Source organism: Crinia signifera, chromosome 3 (assembly GCF_055691185.1).
Source record: "Crinia signifera chromosome 3, ASM5569118v1, whole genome shotgun sequence".
In the NCBI taxonomy this organism is placed as follows: domain Eukaryota; kingdom Metazoa; phylum Chordata; class Amphibia; order Anura; family Myobatrachidae; genus Crinia; species Crinia signifera.
Genome location: NC_139219.1, coordinates 73,573,941 through 73,590,482, shown reverse-complemented (window position 1 = coordinate 73,590,482; position 16,542 = coordinate 73,573,941). Strand labels below are relative to the sequence as shown.

Sequence of the window (16,542 nt, the reverse complement as noted above, 5' to 3'; positions counted from 1 at the left end):
TAGTACCTATTTTTACCAACCATTCTATTAGATTACTGTCCACTTGCGTTTCACCGCTAACAGGAAGTGGGAACACGTCATCAGTGGCTAATACCTATGCACATCCATAATAAAAAAAATGGATGTGCGTTTCACTTGCGCTCCTCTAAGTTTGCTGAAAATGATTGGCGAGTGCCCTTATTGCAACATTGAACTTTATATGTTTGAAAAACTGCCATCTGCTGGAGTGAAGCTACGTCTCTTTCTCACACATGCACAAACACAGAAGGTAGCAGACTAGCTTTCAAAGCTTTTGCTTCAAGCGGGCTTACTAGTATATTAGATAGAGAGAGAGTCTGTAAAGGGGATAGGAGCAGCAGTATGGTCTGTACTACCAAGTGGGCAGCATAGAGTTAGTTTTATTTTCTTGCTGCTCTACCAAATAACAATGATTAATTCGGGCTCTCCAGACCATTTAGTTGCAGTGCTGTGGGCTCCATAGCAATTTACTTTTACCTGTATTGTATGTTTTCAAGCTCTTAAAATTGTATGGTGAAGAAAGGTCATGGATAAATCAGCTGGGTGCAAGTTCGTCTGTATTGACCTTTTTACCTTGTTCCAAATGCTGTCAGCAAACACAATCAAACATGCACTTCAGTTACAACAGGCTAACATTAAAGGCATAAAATATATACTGTTCCCAGCAAATCTTCCATAGCATGTGTTTGAAGAGATGTACTGCAGTAACAAAGGCTGTGGGAAAGGGGGGGTTTGGTAACTGGTGTATAGCACTAAGGAGACCTGCAGCAGTGACGGTGGATGAGCCAAAATGCTAGAAAAGCCATTTAAAGGTTTATTTAATGTTGTACCAATTATAACTATGTGTGGGGCGATGCTGCCACCTGCTGGGAGAATTGGGACTTTACCCAAAATTTATCCGCATCTATAAAATTGCCGTAAAGAACAATTGGTATAGGTGAAGAATTATGCTATTGAAAATGTAATCAATAAGAATGTGGTGTAGCGGGAGATAAGATGGGTATTTAATACTGTATGTATAGTACAGATTTTTATGTTCTTTGGGTGTTTTAGAACCGAATGCTGTTGCATGAATATAACTGCTCAGCTCTGTGCAGCATAGGCAGCTATTGTATGCGCTGGATCAATAACTGTGAGGTTTTCGAGGAACCAGGGACTTCACAATGGCATAAAAGAACCACTTTGTGTATTGAATAGATTCCAGCAGCTTAGCATTATCTTCCCTGTAAAGTAATACACAGATAGACTGGAGCCTCCTGCAGCTAAACTGCCCTTTTACAAAGGATAGCTACAGTGATATACTGTACTGGAATGTGCTTCCCATTCTGTACATTCAGGTGAACAATATTCCACAGCGTCGGCATCATTTCCTCATAATCATCTTTTAATGTTTTTTAAAGGGCAATTCACGTACAAATGCATTGATAATTCTGACTGTGGTGTAACAATATAAATTGATTTTAGTATTTTCAAAATCTCTCTTGATTGGCTGGACAGAGCATTTACATTTTTTTGATAGAAATTGGACAATCCCACATCTTCTGGGACTTGCTGTAAACAGGAGTTCATAAGTCCAGCTGAAACCTGTACATTGTATACCATGATAACGCCGCAAGTTTCTGACCCAAAATCTGCTGTTATAGCGATCATGGTATTGTTATCCCTTTTAGTTATATTTTTATTTATTTATATTCGCACACTTCTCTATGTATTAGAAACAAGGGCTTGAGAGGTCCTAAAGATAAAAAAAATTTCTAAATTTTTTTTCTAAACTGTTGTGATTTTAGGGGACACTCGGGAGGAGTGTTAAACATAGTAATGAAGTGACGGCAGATTGTAATGTGGGGAGAAAAATTAAGGAGTGTAGAAACTGGAGGTGTGACAGTGTGCACCATTAATCAGAGATCATGATCACGAGGGGAAGCCAGGACTAAAAAGATGGGCACTGGGTGTGTCCTATGACAAGCTGGACCGTTATTTAAGCTGTCAAGATCCATTCCATTCCAAAAATAAATTCAAATATTCTAAAAACATATAACATGCATTTGTTTCTCTGGGTGTGGGTCATTGGTTCAACCCAATTTCTGGACCAATGAAAGTCGACGGGGCTTATGTCAACACATGAAATAGGTTGGCTAAGGTCGACACAAGAATTAGGTCGACAATGGGAAGGTCGACAGTCAAGAGTTTTTTGTTTTTTTATTTATGATATACAGTATATATTTTTTTGTCCCGAATGTCGACATAGTAAAAGTGTACCACATCCCCTCGCATGCCTCACCATGCTTTGGGCACACAATTTTATTCTCCCACCACGCCATAGTGGGTGGTAGGGTATGAAATACTGCATGTCGGTACATGTCGGCTTAATAAGAATGTGAAAAACTCATGTTGACTTTCCCATTGTCGACCTAATGCTTTTGTCGACTTTCCAACCCTGTCAACCTAGTGACCATATCCTATTTCGTGGAAGCAAAGCAAAAAAAAAAAAAGCAAGTAACTTTGAATCTGGAACAAACCATGCTGCATTGTAAGGGGTGTAATACATTCATTTATTTACATGCAGGGTAAATACTGTCTGCTTCTGCATGCAGTGTACAAATGCTGGACAACTTTATTTTTACACTGGAATTTAGATTTAAATTTCAGTTGGGACGCCCCTCTCAAATTTAAATCTGCCCCACATGCAGCGTAGCATGGTATTGCCAAGGTAAAGATTTACGTACTCTATTTTGCTTTGTTTGCAACTCTGAAAACCGGCTTCAATGTGTACAATATACAAGCCGTACGTCCTCTATTATTTTATGTATAAATTATTTTATTTGTAATGAGGTTGGCTAACTTTTTTATAATTTAGTGTTTTCTACATAAATTGATTTTCAAAGTGAATATTCTACTAGCTAGTTGTATTGATGCCTCCAGCAACTTTTACTGTATATCCTTTAAAGCTGTCTGTCACTTCCTGCAGTTTCTTAGCAAAATAAAGACCAAAAAGCCTACTGTTTAAAGCTATACCGCTGACACAGTAAAGATGCTTAAGTTAGCATTAGTACCACGTCGGCACAATGATGTCCACATTTTAAGTGTTAACAATAAACAACTTCCAACTACTCTTACTATTTGTTCATGTTCCTTCTAGCATCCTGCACCTTTCAAAGCCCGTGCAGTTCCTCTTTCCTGCCTGGGGTGTCGCTGTCTGCTTTAGTGCTTTTGGTACAGTTTGGTCTGTATTGAGATACTGACCACTGTGATAAAGACACCCCGGCCAGGATGAGCGACACCCCAGGCAGGAAAGAGGAACTGCATGGGTTTTGGAAGGTGCAGGATGCTAGAATGAACAGTGTATTTGATATCCATTTCCCACCTGTTTTATGAAATGTTTCTCAAACTGCTCCAATTTATGTAATGTACTGTTCTAATCTAATCTGAGGCATGTGGTCAATAGGTCAACCACTATTGGTTTATAGTCAAAAGGATGACACATGGAAAAGGTCAATATGTTTAAAAGGTCGACAAAAGCAATAGATCATAACCTTTCAATTTATTTTTTTTAAGTGTTTTTTTCATACTATGCTATGGGCATATAATGAGATTATAATAGTGTGCCGAGCATAGCAAGGCACCATGCCCTGTCCACAAAGAAAAGCATGTCGTCATTTTCCATGTCGACGTATTGATTATGTCGACACCATGACCACATTGACCTAATTCATGTTGTCCTTTTTCTTTGTCAACCTTGTCACCAAGAGTGGTCAATCTAATTACGGTCCACCCTATGACTCATACATCTAATCTGATTGGTATAGTTACCAGAACCGACAGTCATAATGTCCACATTTACAGTTCGCGGTAATCCTCGCCATCCTCTGACCGCGAGGATTCCCCGGAACATAAAATAGGCAGATCGGCCGGCGAGTGGGTTAAACAGCGAGGATGGCTTGTTTTCGGCGATCCTCACAGAAAACAAGCCATCCTTGCCATAAAAAAACCCTTGCGGGCTGCATTGACTATACCCCATACGGTTGATATTCTGAATCACACATCAATGCATTGCATGAGAAGAAAATACATATCTTATGCAATTGGTATGGCAGCCACTGGCACTGACTGATCCGTAATTATGCGTAGGTCCATCCATCACAACTATCACTGCTTTAAATTATTATTATCCTTTATATGACACCACAAGGGATCAGCAGCGCCCAGAGTACGTAAACGAATAAGCAAAACAGGCTTAGATTTATTAAGCTCAGTGAAGTGATAAAGTGTCTGTCTGGTTTTTATCACCAGCCAATCAGCTCCTACCTGTCATTTTTCAAACCAAGCCTGTAACTTCACAGTTAGGAGCTGATTGGCCGGTGATAAAAACCAGACACTTTATCACTTCACCCCGAGCTTAATAAATCTGCCCCACAGTTACTAATGGTAGTGTATGGGGGCCTTTAGAGTTAATTACAATAGAGGACAAGTACAGGGTACATAAATTTAGCTGCATCAGCAGAGGACACTAAAGAAAAGTATCAGCAAGGCAGAAAAACTCAGGGTTTGGTGCCATCAAAGATGGTTTAAGTAAAGAAAGGAAAATCAAACGAGGGAAGAGGGCCCTGCTTGTGAGAGTTTACATTCTAAAGGAGAGGGGCAGACAAACAGGGAATGCACCAAAATCCTCCTAAACACAATGGGGGTTATTCTAGTTCACTCAAAAAGGCACAATCACTTTCTAATGGACAAACCCATGTGCACTTCGGGTGGGGCTGATGTAACATGTGCAGAGAGAGTTAAATTTGGGTGGGGTTTGTACCTCAAACGGATATCTATATTGCAGTGTAAAAATAAAGCAGCCAGTATTTACCCTGCACAGAAATTTTGAAACACCCAAATCTAACTCTCTTTGCACGTGTTACATCAGCCCCACCTGCAGTGCACATGGTTTTGTCCACTAGAGAGTGATTGTGCCTTTGTGAGTGAACTAGACTAACCCCCAATGTGTGAGTTATTGCAGTGTTTGATTGGTTTGTGGCAGATCATACACCAGCCAAGTTCGGTTAGGTTTTTTTTTTAAATACTGTACAAGTCTGACTACCATATACAAATCCATGGGTTCGAAATCTGTATTTTTTTGTGATTGTCAGTAACATGTATTTTTTTTTTTTTTACAGCTAAAAGGTGTTTTTAATATGACTGCCAAGGAAGGGAGGAAGAGAACTTCAAGTGCTTTAGTGGTTGTTGGAAATGGCCAGGGGGCTGCTGGTAAGTACCAAGCTTTTTATTCCGTTTTGTTCTAAGTGTGTAAACATTTTTCTACTCTTTTGCAGTCCTTCCTAATCATTTAAATATGAATATTTTGGTACTTGTTTCCTAGCTATTTGCTTAGTGGGCTATTCTGCGTAGTGAAATCGAATCGCACATCGCATGGCTTTTTGTGCCTTGCGATGTGTGTGATGCAATCTCAGTAGTTAATTTAGTTAATTTATTCACTGCACCCTGAGTGAAATCACATCGCATCGCATGGCCCTTTTTTGTGGCGTGAGATGTGAGATGCGATCTCAGACGTTCATATGGTAAAACACCTCCACTGGCAACGTCACCCCGAAGCAACGTGGATAGTGGGGGTATGAAAAGGTCGGGGGATGCGTTCCGCCGCCGCCGCTCGCCACGCTTCGGGGTGACGTGGAGAGTGGTGGTATTTTAGGTTTTACCATATTAACTTTCTGAGATCGCATCTCACATCTCACGCCACAAAAATGGGCCATTCGTTAGCGTACGTAGGAAATCTGGGTGTCCTGCTAGGAAACAAGTACCAATATTTTTTTCCAGAAAAAGGATAATTGTGATGTTTGCTGCATGGGTGTATTGAAAAACCAGCAGTGTGCAACCTGCAAGTGCTGCCTGTGCATGTTGGGTGTAGTACAGATGGAGCAGCTCACATTGGAGCTGCCCCTGGTGATTATATCGCCAGTCGCCAGATGGAGGCACGCCCAAGATGCTCGCGTGCCCTGTTCTGACGGAGCCCGCCTCTGTCGGCTCCCAGCTGCTCCCCCTGCCTGCACCAGCTCGATCTGGCGATAGTTCAGCATACAGTAGCTGACAGACGCTCCATCTGTAATTGAAGATCAGCTGCAGAGGAATGTGTAGGACAACCCTACATATTAATCTCACACTAAATAGGATGCAACAAAAAAGATTATCACCTGTCGCACGCCGCACTCACAACCTCCAATTGTAAAGAGTAAATAAATTATAATAAATTTCCTTTTTCCCTTAAGTGTTTTCAAGACTTTTTGTAATTTTTTTTTTATATTGAAATTACTTTTAAATACACACTCCTACTTCTTTTATTATTTTTTGGGTACTTGCATCTATTCCAATCTATGGAATAACTCCAGTGTCTGGTGGCCCACAAAGAAACCTTGACGTGTAATTGGGACTATATACAACTGCTACTGTTTTGCTATTACAGGTTGACTATCCCTTATCCAAATATACGTTATCCAAATTATTCTGAAAACCATAGTCTCCAAAATGTTCTTTTATTTTTTATTTTTTGCTAAAAACCTACTGGGTACATCTGTAACTGGCACTACTGAGGAAATTACATGTAACTGGCACTAAATATGTGCAAGGACATGATTGCTTAGCAGTCAAATTCAGTACCTGAGATAGTACACAATATTTAATTTTTTAAAACCTTGTTTCATGCACAAATAAAATATATTTGTTTATTTCATGTGTTTGTTGTGCTTAAATGCAAGATACCTATTTCAAATATAAAAATATTCCAAAATGCAGAATAATCAGTTATCCAAAATGTTTCTGGTCCCAAGCATTTTGAATAAGGGATACTGAACCTGTATTACAGTATATGTGCTGTAGCCATACATAATAGGATTTTATTTTGACATTATTCCATAGTAATATGCAACAATCAGAATAATGATTGAATTCCAAACCAACCATGTTAATTACATATGGCTTCTGTCTAGATGTTTACTGCAAAAAAGGTGAACTGATTACTGAAAACATTTTTTTCTTCTTTAAATATAAAAAATCTCAGGATTTTTTTGCTTCTGGCCAAATGAAACCAAAGTGCAATTATAGGGCAACACTCATGTCTAATTATAATTCAGTGTTTATGGTTTTTATAGCATGGAGAAACCTCTGTAGGCTCATGACTTGTATTCTCATAGTTGCATTTGACTGAAATGTGTGTGTGTGTGTGTGTGTGTGTGTGTGTGTACATATACTTTGTATGTGTGTGTGTATATATATATACACACACACACACACACACATATATATATATGTATATGTGTATATATATATACAGCAGATTTTTTGTCCAAGAGGGCAAAGAGAGTCGGCACTCCACGTTCTTTCAAAAGATAATTGTATTAAAAAGACAAATACATTACAAGGTGCTCCAGCAGTGTCATCAACGTTTCATGGCCCCTATGGCCATTTCGTCAGGATGTGGGCTGCGGGGTGAAGTGTACCAGTGCCCGTCCTGGCACTGGTACACTTCACCCCGCAGCCCACATCCTGACGAAATGGCCATAGGGGCCATGAAACGTTGATGACACTGCTGGAGCACCTTGTAATGTATTTGTCTTTTTAATACAATTATCTTTTGAAAGAACGTGGAGTGCCGACTCTCTTTGCCCTCTTGGACAAAAAATCTGCTGTGTATCTACCCCAGTACGGCACCCCGGACATTGCCATCTCACCCAGAGTGCCAAAGATTTCATATATATATATATATATATATATATATATATATGTTATATGTCAGTGGTAGACAAGTGCGCCTTCAGTGTAAAACGTGAATTGTGAATATCCTTAGAAGTAAAGTGATATGTGTTCCGGAAGAAAAGAAAAAGATCACTCGTAGCAGTATCTTTCTTTTGTCCGCCTCCTGATTGGTCCTCCTCATCCGCAAATGTAGAACTCGGATGGAATGTATGGGCCAAAGGAGAAGATATATTTTGTTAGCAGCCAAATTGCTTAATGTGACTGGTGATAAGTGATATTTTGCGTCCACCGTGTGGTCAAAACTTATACACCCAGTGTATAGTATTGGTAAGGAAATAAATGACTCACGTTAGACAGGGGTCCGATATCGACAGTAACCTTTCCAAGTTGGGTACCTAAAATAAAAAAATCCTCCCACCAAAGCGGGGTAAGAAATGGATAGTGTGATAACGTTTAAAAAAGGTTTTAATAAAGATAAAGGTAATGCACTTGTACAATTTAATAACATATAAAGGCTTATCTGAAATCTGCTTCATGCACAATGGAGAATGGAGGTTAGTATCCAGAGTGACCAACGCGTTTCATCCCCTTTTTATGTTTGGGACTTCCTTATGACCTTTGAAGTTTCAAACATAAAAAGGGGATGAAACGCGTTTGTCACTCTGGATACTAACCTCCACTCTCCATAGTGCATGAAGCACATTTTAGATAAGCCTTTATATGTTGTTAAATTGTACAAGTGCATTACCTTTGTCTTTTTATCTTTATTAAAACCTTTTTTAAACGTTATCACACTATCCATTTCTTACCCCCCTTTGGTGGGGTACCCAACTTGGAAAGGTTCACAGGGGTCCCTGTCGATATCGGACCCCTGTCTAATGTGAGTCATATTATTTACTTAACAATACTATACACTGGGTGTATTATAAGTTTTGACCACACTGTAAAATATCACTTATTACCAGTCACATTAAGCAATTTGGCTTCTTCTTTTTTTTTTTTTTAATTGAGTGTTTTTTATTGAATTTTCGAACATAGAAAATACAACTAACATTAGGGTTCTGACATTGGCAAAATGAATGTATAACAGGTGAGCACAAGCAGTAATTTGCATATACACAGAATGTCAAAATTACATCAGATAGATGAAAAGGACTAACTCCGTTCGTCTATATGAATAAATCATGGTTGCCCGAAGGCGCCATCTAGGCAACCAAGAGAACAGGAAATATAGGAGCACATTTGTACAGGTGAAATATTTGAAAATGTACCTCAGTCTCATAGTTCAGGATGAGTGAGCAGTAAATTGGCATCTGCCAGAAACTCCATACTAAAACTAAAATAAGCCTACTAATCACTAACAAAATATATTCCCAAAAGAGCCCAAAGCAAACCTCCCCATAACCCCCCACCCTGTATAACCTACCCCCAACTGAGGCATACCTGGAGCCCAACCCACTAACCTCTATCCCACTACCTACACTAAATCTACCCATAACTACCCTTATAGAAACTGAACCCCCCCATCCCCAAATTATGAAACACAGGATAATAAAGAAAGGATATATCGAGGGCTATTAACAAACAGTATGACTATAGTCCCAGCTATATTAGATCAGCACACCCCCCTAATATCATTATATAACGCATTTAGCTATGTGGATATATAAAGATAGGATAACAAATTTCAATAGCAAATCTGTACACATTTTTTATGTAGGGCGTAGAAGCCTAAAATGAAAAAAAAAAACAATAAAAAAGTATAAACAGCATCACAATACAGGATTAAAGTACCATTCTAGCCATTAGAGAACTTATTGTCAGATAAAGGTGAATAACTGAAATGTGCTAGTGATATTTTAAATACTACCCACAGAGGTATTACTCCAAACCATGGTATGACCCTAATCTGGCCAATTTTCTGTCCCCTGAGAATACCAAGCATACTTTTTGTTGGAAGAATCAGTCACATGGGAACAAATGAAGGGGTAACTGTAGCCCATAGGGGTCAATGTCCAGAAGCCAAATATAAATGTTGATAACAGGAGAAGAGGCTGGAAACAGACTGAATCAGTATCAATATTCTGAAGAATAATATGTCCATCAGACTTGGATTGTAATTTGTTATAGTTGAACAAGTCAAGTGTAATGTTCAGGGCCTTTGCAGGAGACATCAGGTAACCATTAGGCATAGAAGGATCTTCCCCATCAGGTATATCACATCTTCCAGGAGTATAGTGGTCGGATATGGCGCCCACCTGTAGATCATCCAATTGGCGATAATTTCAGGCAGAGGAGGCATAGATCGCCCGTAGAATCTGTGTAGTATAGGATTCCATAGTTGTCCAAAATATAGATAGACCAGGAGACTCGCTAGAAGTACACTGCGGAATATTTAAACAGCTGCGTTGAAAGACAGTCTGGAATAAGGATCACCAGGACACGCTAGTACCAGCTGACAAATGTAGGATTCAAAGCAGTTTACAGCAAACGCCACAGTCCAGTAAACCTGCGGGGAGGGCAAGACCGTGCCGGCTCCCCACGTGCGGTCTGCGGCAGCGAGTCTCTATCGAGACCCTTTCCTGCTCCCCCGCTACAGGATCCGGAGAGATAACCAGCGCACCTCACCCCCGTCCACCAAGTCAACCGGGGACAGGGCGCCACACAGAGCTTTATAAGCAATGATTCCATATACAGGTTGAGTATCCGGTATCCGGACATCCCTTATCCAAATTATTCCAAAAACCGTGGTTTTTGGAATCATTCGAATTTTTTTTTTTTTTTAACCCCCTAACCCTCTTTTCATACTTACCAAGTCCCCGGGCGTCCACAGCAGGCCTCCGGCATCTTCTCCAGGGTCTCCAGCGGTCCCAGGAATGCATTGCGCGAGTGTGCGCGCGCGCCGGTGACGTCACCGGTGCTCGCGCAAAGCATTCCTGGGACCGCTGGAGACCCGGAGAAGATGCCGGAGGCCTGCTGTGGACACCCGGGGACTACGTGGACGCCGAGGGACCACCGGACACCATCAGGGGACAGGTAAGTATGCTTTAAAAAATATATTCCAAAAACTGAAAAATTCCCCTATCCGGAATGCTCGTGGTCCCGAGCATTTCGGATAGGGGATACTCAACCTATATATATATCTACAATACAAGTAAGGGCACCGGGTAAAGTACCGATTACTATAGCGCGGTAGCGCTTGTTTGTGTGTGCCGGACTAAAGACACATATATATATATATATATATATATATATATATATATATATATATATATATATATATAGTTTTTTTGGAATTCCGCACTCCCAGCCAGCATTGAAAAATAATACGGGGTGCTCCTTTAAGGTAACACAGTGTGTCCCAAATGTAGAGCAGGGTAGGATATGGTTAATCCAATAAGGGCACTCACCAGCGTCTCATCATGAAAGATTTATTGGTACATTACCAGTCAAAGAAAAGGGTGTAGGTCTACGTTTCGGCCATCAGGTGGCCTTTCTCAAGACACACAGCAGTTGACGTCTTCACAGCACAAGAGTCAGGATACACTGACACTGTTTCCCCTTTTTCCTTATAAAGCACTGTTCTCTAATTGCATTTGACTCAGCTGCGTTCAGCTGGTACGGGTGCCTGTTAGTCTCAATGCTGGGCGCACCATGTGACAGCAGCGTGCCCTGTGATAGGCTATTCGCGGCAGTTCACTAAAAAACAAAATGGCCGTGCGTTCCACCGGGTTTTTCGATGCCAGGAGCTAATTTAAAGATGAGGCAGGCACTTGTATCAAGAAATGTGAATATCGCTAGGCACATAATTAGGAAAAAACGTATATAGCCGCACTTGAGCCCTAAAAACGGAGCTAGAAATCTCCTGATGCACAATTTAAAGATGGCCGTGCGTGTCAGCTGGCGATTTGCGTTCCAGCGGTTTGTATTAATTTATGCAGTGTCTTATATACAAGGAGAAAAGGGGACAGTGTCAGTTGACAATTCCAGGACATACAGTACAATATGCTCATATTATATATATTTCATAATGGCATTATTCATAAAAAATCGTCTTTATAAAAAGACTAAAAAAAGGGAAAAGGGAAGGTGATAGGGGACTTGTCTATTATAGGTACAAGAAAAAAAGAAAGAAAAAAGTGGATTCTCTATAATCCGTACAATGCAACTCTTTCACCTTGGTACATTAGATATATTATCAAGAGGAATTAATTTAATCGGTTGCTCTCGCCTAGATGCAACATAACTCAAACTCGAGTCTATACAAAAAAAATTTCATATAGAAGTGTAAACCAAGAGTATTATCTTAGAGTATAACCACTTATATATCATTGAGAAAAACATTTTTGAGAAATTTTTTTTGCAGATTAACAATAAGTACATAGAGGTACATAAAAATAGATAAAGCAAATTAGGGGGGATGTACTGACGGTCCGTACCATCCTCCTCATCTCAACACCATTGATCACCCAAAAATATTTAAAATTTTTTTTTTTTTTTTTGAGTATCAGAGAAAACAATTGAGTGGATTATTTTCGTTTAAGCCCCTTGGGGCTACCGTGTCCAGATCAAATATCCATCGTGCTTCCAGTTGTTTTAAGGTCTTTACTCTGTCACCACCCCTTGGGGGTGCAGGGACGTGGTCGATGAGCATTGATTTGATGGTTGCCACCTGATGTCCAAATTCCATACAGTGTTTGGCCACCGGTTTATCTGTTACACCAGTTTCAAGGGCAAGCCGAATGGTATAGCGGTGGTTTGCCATCCGCTCTCGAAAGGGTCGTGTTGTCATCCCCACGTAGTATGATCCGCATGGGCATACCAGAATATAGATTATGAATGCTGACATGCAGGTTAAACGATGTTTAATTTTGTAACGTTTCCCACTGTGTGAGTGTGCCACTGTGTCTCCTGCCAACATTGCATTACATGTAGTGCACCCTTAGCAACGCACACATCCTGGTTTGGCCGAGCGTAGCCACTGTGTGCCCTTTGCTGTTGGTCTCAGAGTTGGGCGCATAAGCATCTGTTGGATGTTCGCATTTTTGCGGTGTGCCATCATTGGGGGAGGGTAATTGCGCAATTTGAGCGATGTGTCGCTTTCGAGCATTGGCCAATACTTATCGTAGACTGCCTTGGCCTCATGTGCTGTATGGTCAAAGGTGTTAACATGTACCAATCTTCCATCCTTGCCCTGTATTTTTTTGGGGTTGAGATGGTGGGCTCTGGCTTTATTGAGACATCTCTCGATTATCTGTGGTGAGTACCCACGTTGTAAGAAGCGTTCTTTCATCTCTACAAGTTGTCCTGTAGCCAATTCCTCTGAGGAATTGGTGCATAATACCCTCAAAAACTTAGAGATGGGCAAGCTCTCCTTGAGTTGGACTGGGTTGCTGGCTTCTTGCTTGCAGTAAGGTATTCCTATCGGTCGTCTTACGATATAACGTGAAGCCCAGTGCGTTCCCATCTCTAAAAATAGCCACGTCTAGGAATGTAATGGTTTAGTCATCAATGGTGTGGGTGAAGCGGATAGGCTCTGGTACTAGGTTAAGACCCTGTATCATCCCCAAAAAAGTCTCTCTTGTTCCTGACCAAATCAAAAAAATATCATCTATGAAACGAAAATAACATAATAATTTATCGCCATGAGGCGAAACAATGTATTTCTTCTCGTAGTTGGCCATATATAAGTTGGCATATGCGGGCGCTAGGTTCGACCCCATGGTGGTGCCGTTGACTTGTAAAAAGTGCTCGGCACCGTACATGAAGTGGTTCTTTGTAAGAACTAATTCTGTTAGTGACATAATAAATTCAATGGGGGGCTGTGTATGTTGATTAGCCACCAGATGCTCCCTTATGGCCCGCATCCCATCACTGTGGGGTATCACTGTATAAAGTGATTGTACATCAAGTGTGGCCAACCAGGTTTCAGTATCAGGGAGCTGAATGCTACGAATTTTATCCAGAAAATCTGGTGTGTCCCTGATATAGCTTGGTGTCTTGTGAACAAGTGGTTGTAGGAACCGATCAACATAAATGGCTAACGGTTGCAACAGTGACCCCCGGGCCGATATAATCGGTCGACCGGGGGGACTTTCCAACCGTTTATGCACTTTTGGTAAAGTATAAATGATGGGTGTCACAGGGTGATCAACCACCAGATATTTGGCCGTCTTGGCATCGATCCACCCTGCTGATACTCCCATGTTGATCGAACTGTCAATCTGCTGTTTCAGTGACACAGTGGGGTTTTCACCTAATTTGCAATACGTTTCTGTATCACTCAATTGGCGTTTAATTTCGGTGTCGTAGTCGGACCAGTCTTGTACAACGACCACCCCGCCCTTATCTGCGGGGCGTATTACTATCTCAGAATTAGCTTTAACCCCTTACCGCCGCAGCCTGTTTTTGCCTTCCTGACAGAGCCCTTTTTTTCAAATCTGACATGTATCACTTTATGTGGGGATAACTTTTTATTGCTTTTACTTATCCCAGTGATTTTGAGATTGTTTTCTCGTGACACATTGTACTTTAAGTTAGTGGTAAATTTTGGTCGATACAGTCTGTGTTTATTTGTGAAAAATACCAAAATGTCGTAAAAAAAATGGAAAATTTTGCGATTTGCAAAATGTTAAATTTTCTGCTTGTGAGACAAATAATCATACCACTCAAAATAGTTAATAACTAACAAAGACCATATGTCTACTTTATGTTGCCATCATTATTTCAACCTCCTTTTAATTTTTTTGGACACTAGGGGGCAGCAGAGACAAAATTATACACAGAACACAGAAAACGCTGCAATTGGCTGTTCACATTTGAACAGCCAATCGCAGCGTTCGCCGATGGGGGGGGGGGGCAGGGACAGCAGCCATCTCCCCTCTGTCACCGCGTCTATAGACGCGGTGACACTTTAAATGCATGATGTACATTTATGCCATGCGTCGGGAAGTACATCCCGACCATGACGTAAATGTACGTCAAATGTCGGGAAGGGGTTAAGAGAAGATAATGCTTGCCGTTGCTTAAATGTTAGATTTTGATATTTAGGTTTAACGACTAAGTTCTATTTCATGTCATGTTCAGTCATTCTTACAAAGGTGTTGATACTGGGATTAGTGGACGGTGGGTCAAATGTACTCGGTTTGAGATTTTTTGGCTGTACAGCTCTGCCCATTACGGGTTGTGTTTCTGGGAAAAATTCCTGTAGTCTAAGTTTTCTACCAAACCGATAGTTGTCCACTACCCAGTTTTGCAAATTAGGTGCAAATTAGGTGAAAACCCCACTGTGTCACTGAAACAGCAGATTGACAGTTCAATCAACATGGGAGTATCAGCAGGGTGGATCGATGCCAAGATGGCCAAATATCTGGTGGTTGATCACCCTGTGACACCCATCATTTATACTTTACCAAAAGTGCATAAACGGTTGGAAAGTCCCCCCGGTCGACATATTATATCGGCCCGGGGGTCACTGTTGCAAGCCATTTATTTTGATCGGTTCCTACAACCACTTGTTCACAAGACACCAATCTATATCAGGGACACACCAGATTTTCTGGATAAAATTCGTAGCATTCAGCTCCCTGATACTGAAACCTGGTTGGCCACACTTGATGTACAATCACTTTATACAGTGATACCCCGCAGTGATGGGATGCGGGCCATAAGGGAGCATCTGGTGGCTAATCAACATACACAGTCCCCCATTGAATTTATTATGTCACTAACAGAATTAGTTCTTACAAAGAACCACTTCATGTACGGTGCCGAGCACTTTTTACAAGTCAACGGCACCGCCATGGGGTCGAACCTGGCGCCCGCATATGCCAACTTATATATGGCCAACTACGAGAAGAAATACATTGTTTCGCCTCATGGCGATAAATTATTATGTTATTTTCGTTTCATAGACGATATTTTTTTGATTTGGTCAGGAACAAGAGAGACTTTTTTGGGGATGATACAGGGTCTTAACCTAGTACCAGAGCCTATCCGCTTCACCCACACCATTGATTACCAAACCATTACATTCCTAGACGTGGCTATTTTTAGAGATGGGAACGCACTGGGCTTCACGTTATATCGTAAGACGACCGATAGGAATACCTTACTGCAAGCAAGAAGCCAGCACCCAGTCCAACTCAAGGAGAGCTTGCCCATCTCTCAGTTTTTGAGGGTATTACGCACCAATTCCTCAGAGGAATTGGCTACAGGACAACTTGTAGAGATGAAAGAACGCTTCTTACAACGTGGGTACTCACCACAGATAATCGAGAGATGTCTCAATAAAGCCAGAGCCCACCATCTCAACCCCAAAAAAATACAGGGCAAGGATGGAAGATTGGTACATGTTAACACCTTTGACCATACAGCACATGAGGCCAAGGCAGTCTACGATAAGTATTGGCCAATGCTCGAAAGCGACACATCGCTCAAATTGCGCAATTACCCTCCCCCAATGATGGCATACCGCAAAAATGCGAACATCCAACAGATGCTTATGCGCCCAACTCTGAGACCAACAGCAAAGGGCACACAGTGGCTACGCTCGGCCAAACCAGGATGTGTGCGTTGCAAGGGGTGCACTACGTGTAATGCAATGTTGGCAGGAGACACAGTGGCGCACCCACACAGTGGGAAACGTTACAAAATTAAACATTGTTTAACCTGCATGTCAGCATTCATAATCTATATTCTGGTATGCCCATGCGGATCATACTACGTGGGGATGACGACACGACCCTTTCGAGAGCGGATGGCAAACCACCGCTA

At 41.2% G+C, this 16,542-nt stretch overlaps 1 protein-coding gene across 1 annotated transcript in view; it reads left to right on the top strand.

The window, feature by feature from the left end:
• The window catches only part of MRPS5 (mitochondrial ribosomal protein S5), a 115,017-nt gene that overhangs the window by 86,454 nt on the left and 12,021 nt on the right, over positions 1 to 16,542 (top strand). The window contains exon 6 of the mRNA XM_083176010.1: positions 5,178 to 5,268. Within this exon, the coding sequence (XP_083032136.1) occupies positions 5,178 to 5,268 (91 nt within the window). The remainder of the gene's footprint in view (positions 1 to 5,177; positions 5,269 to 16,542) is intronic.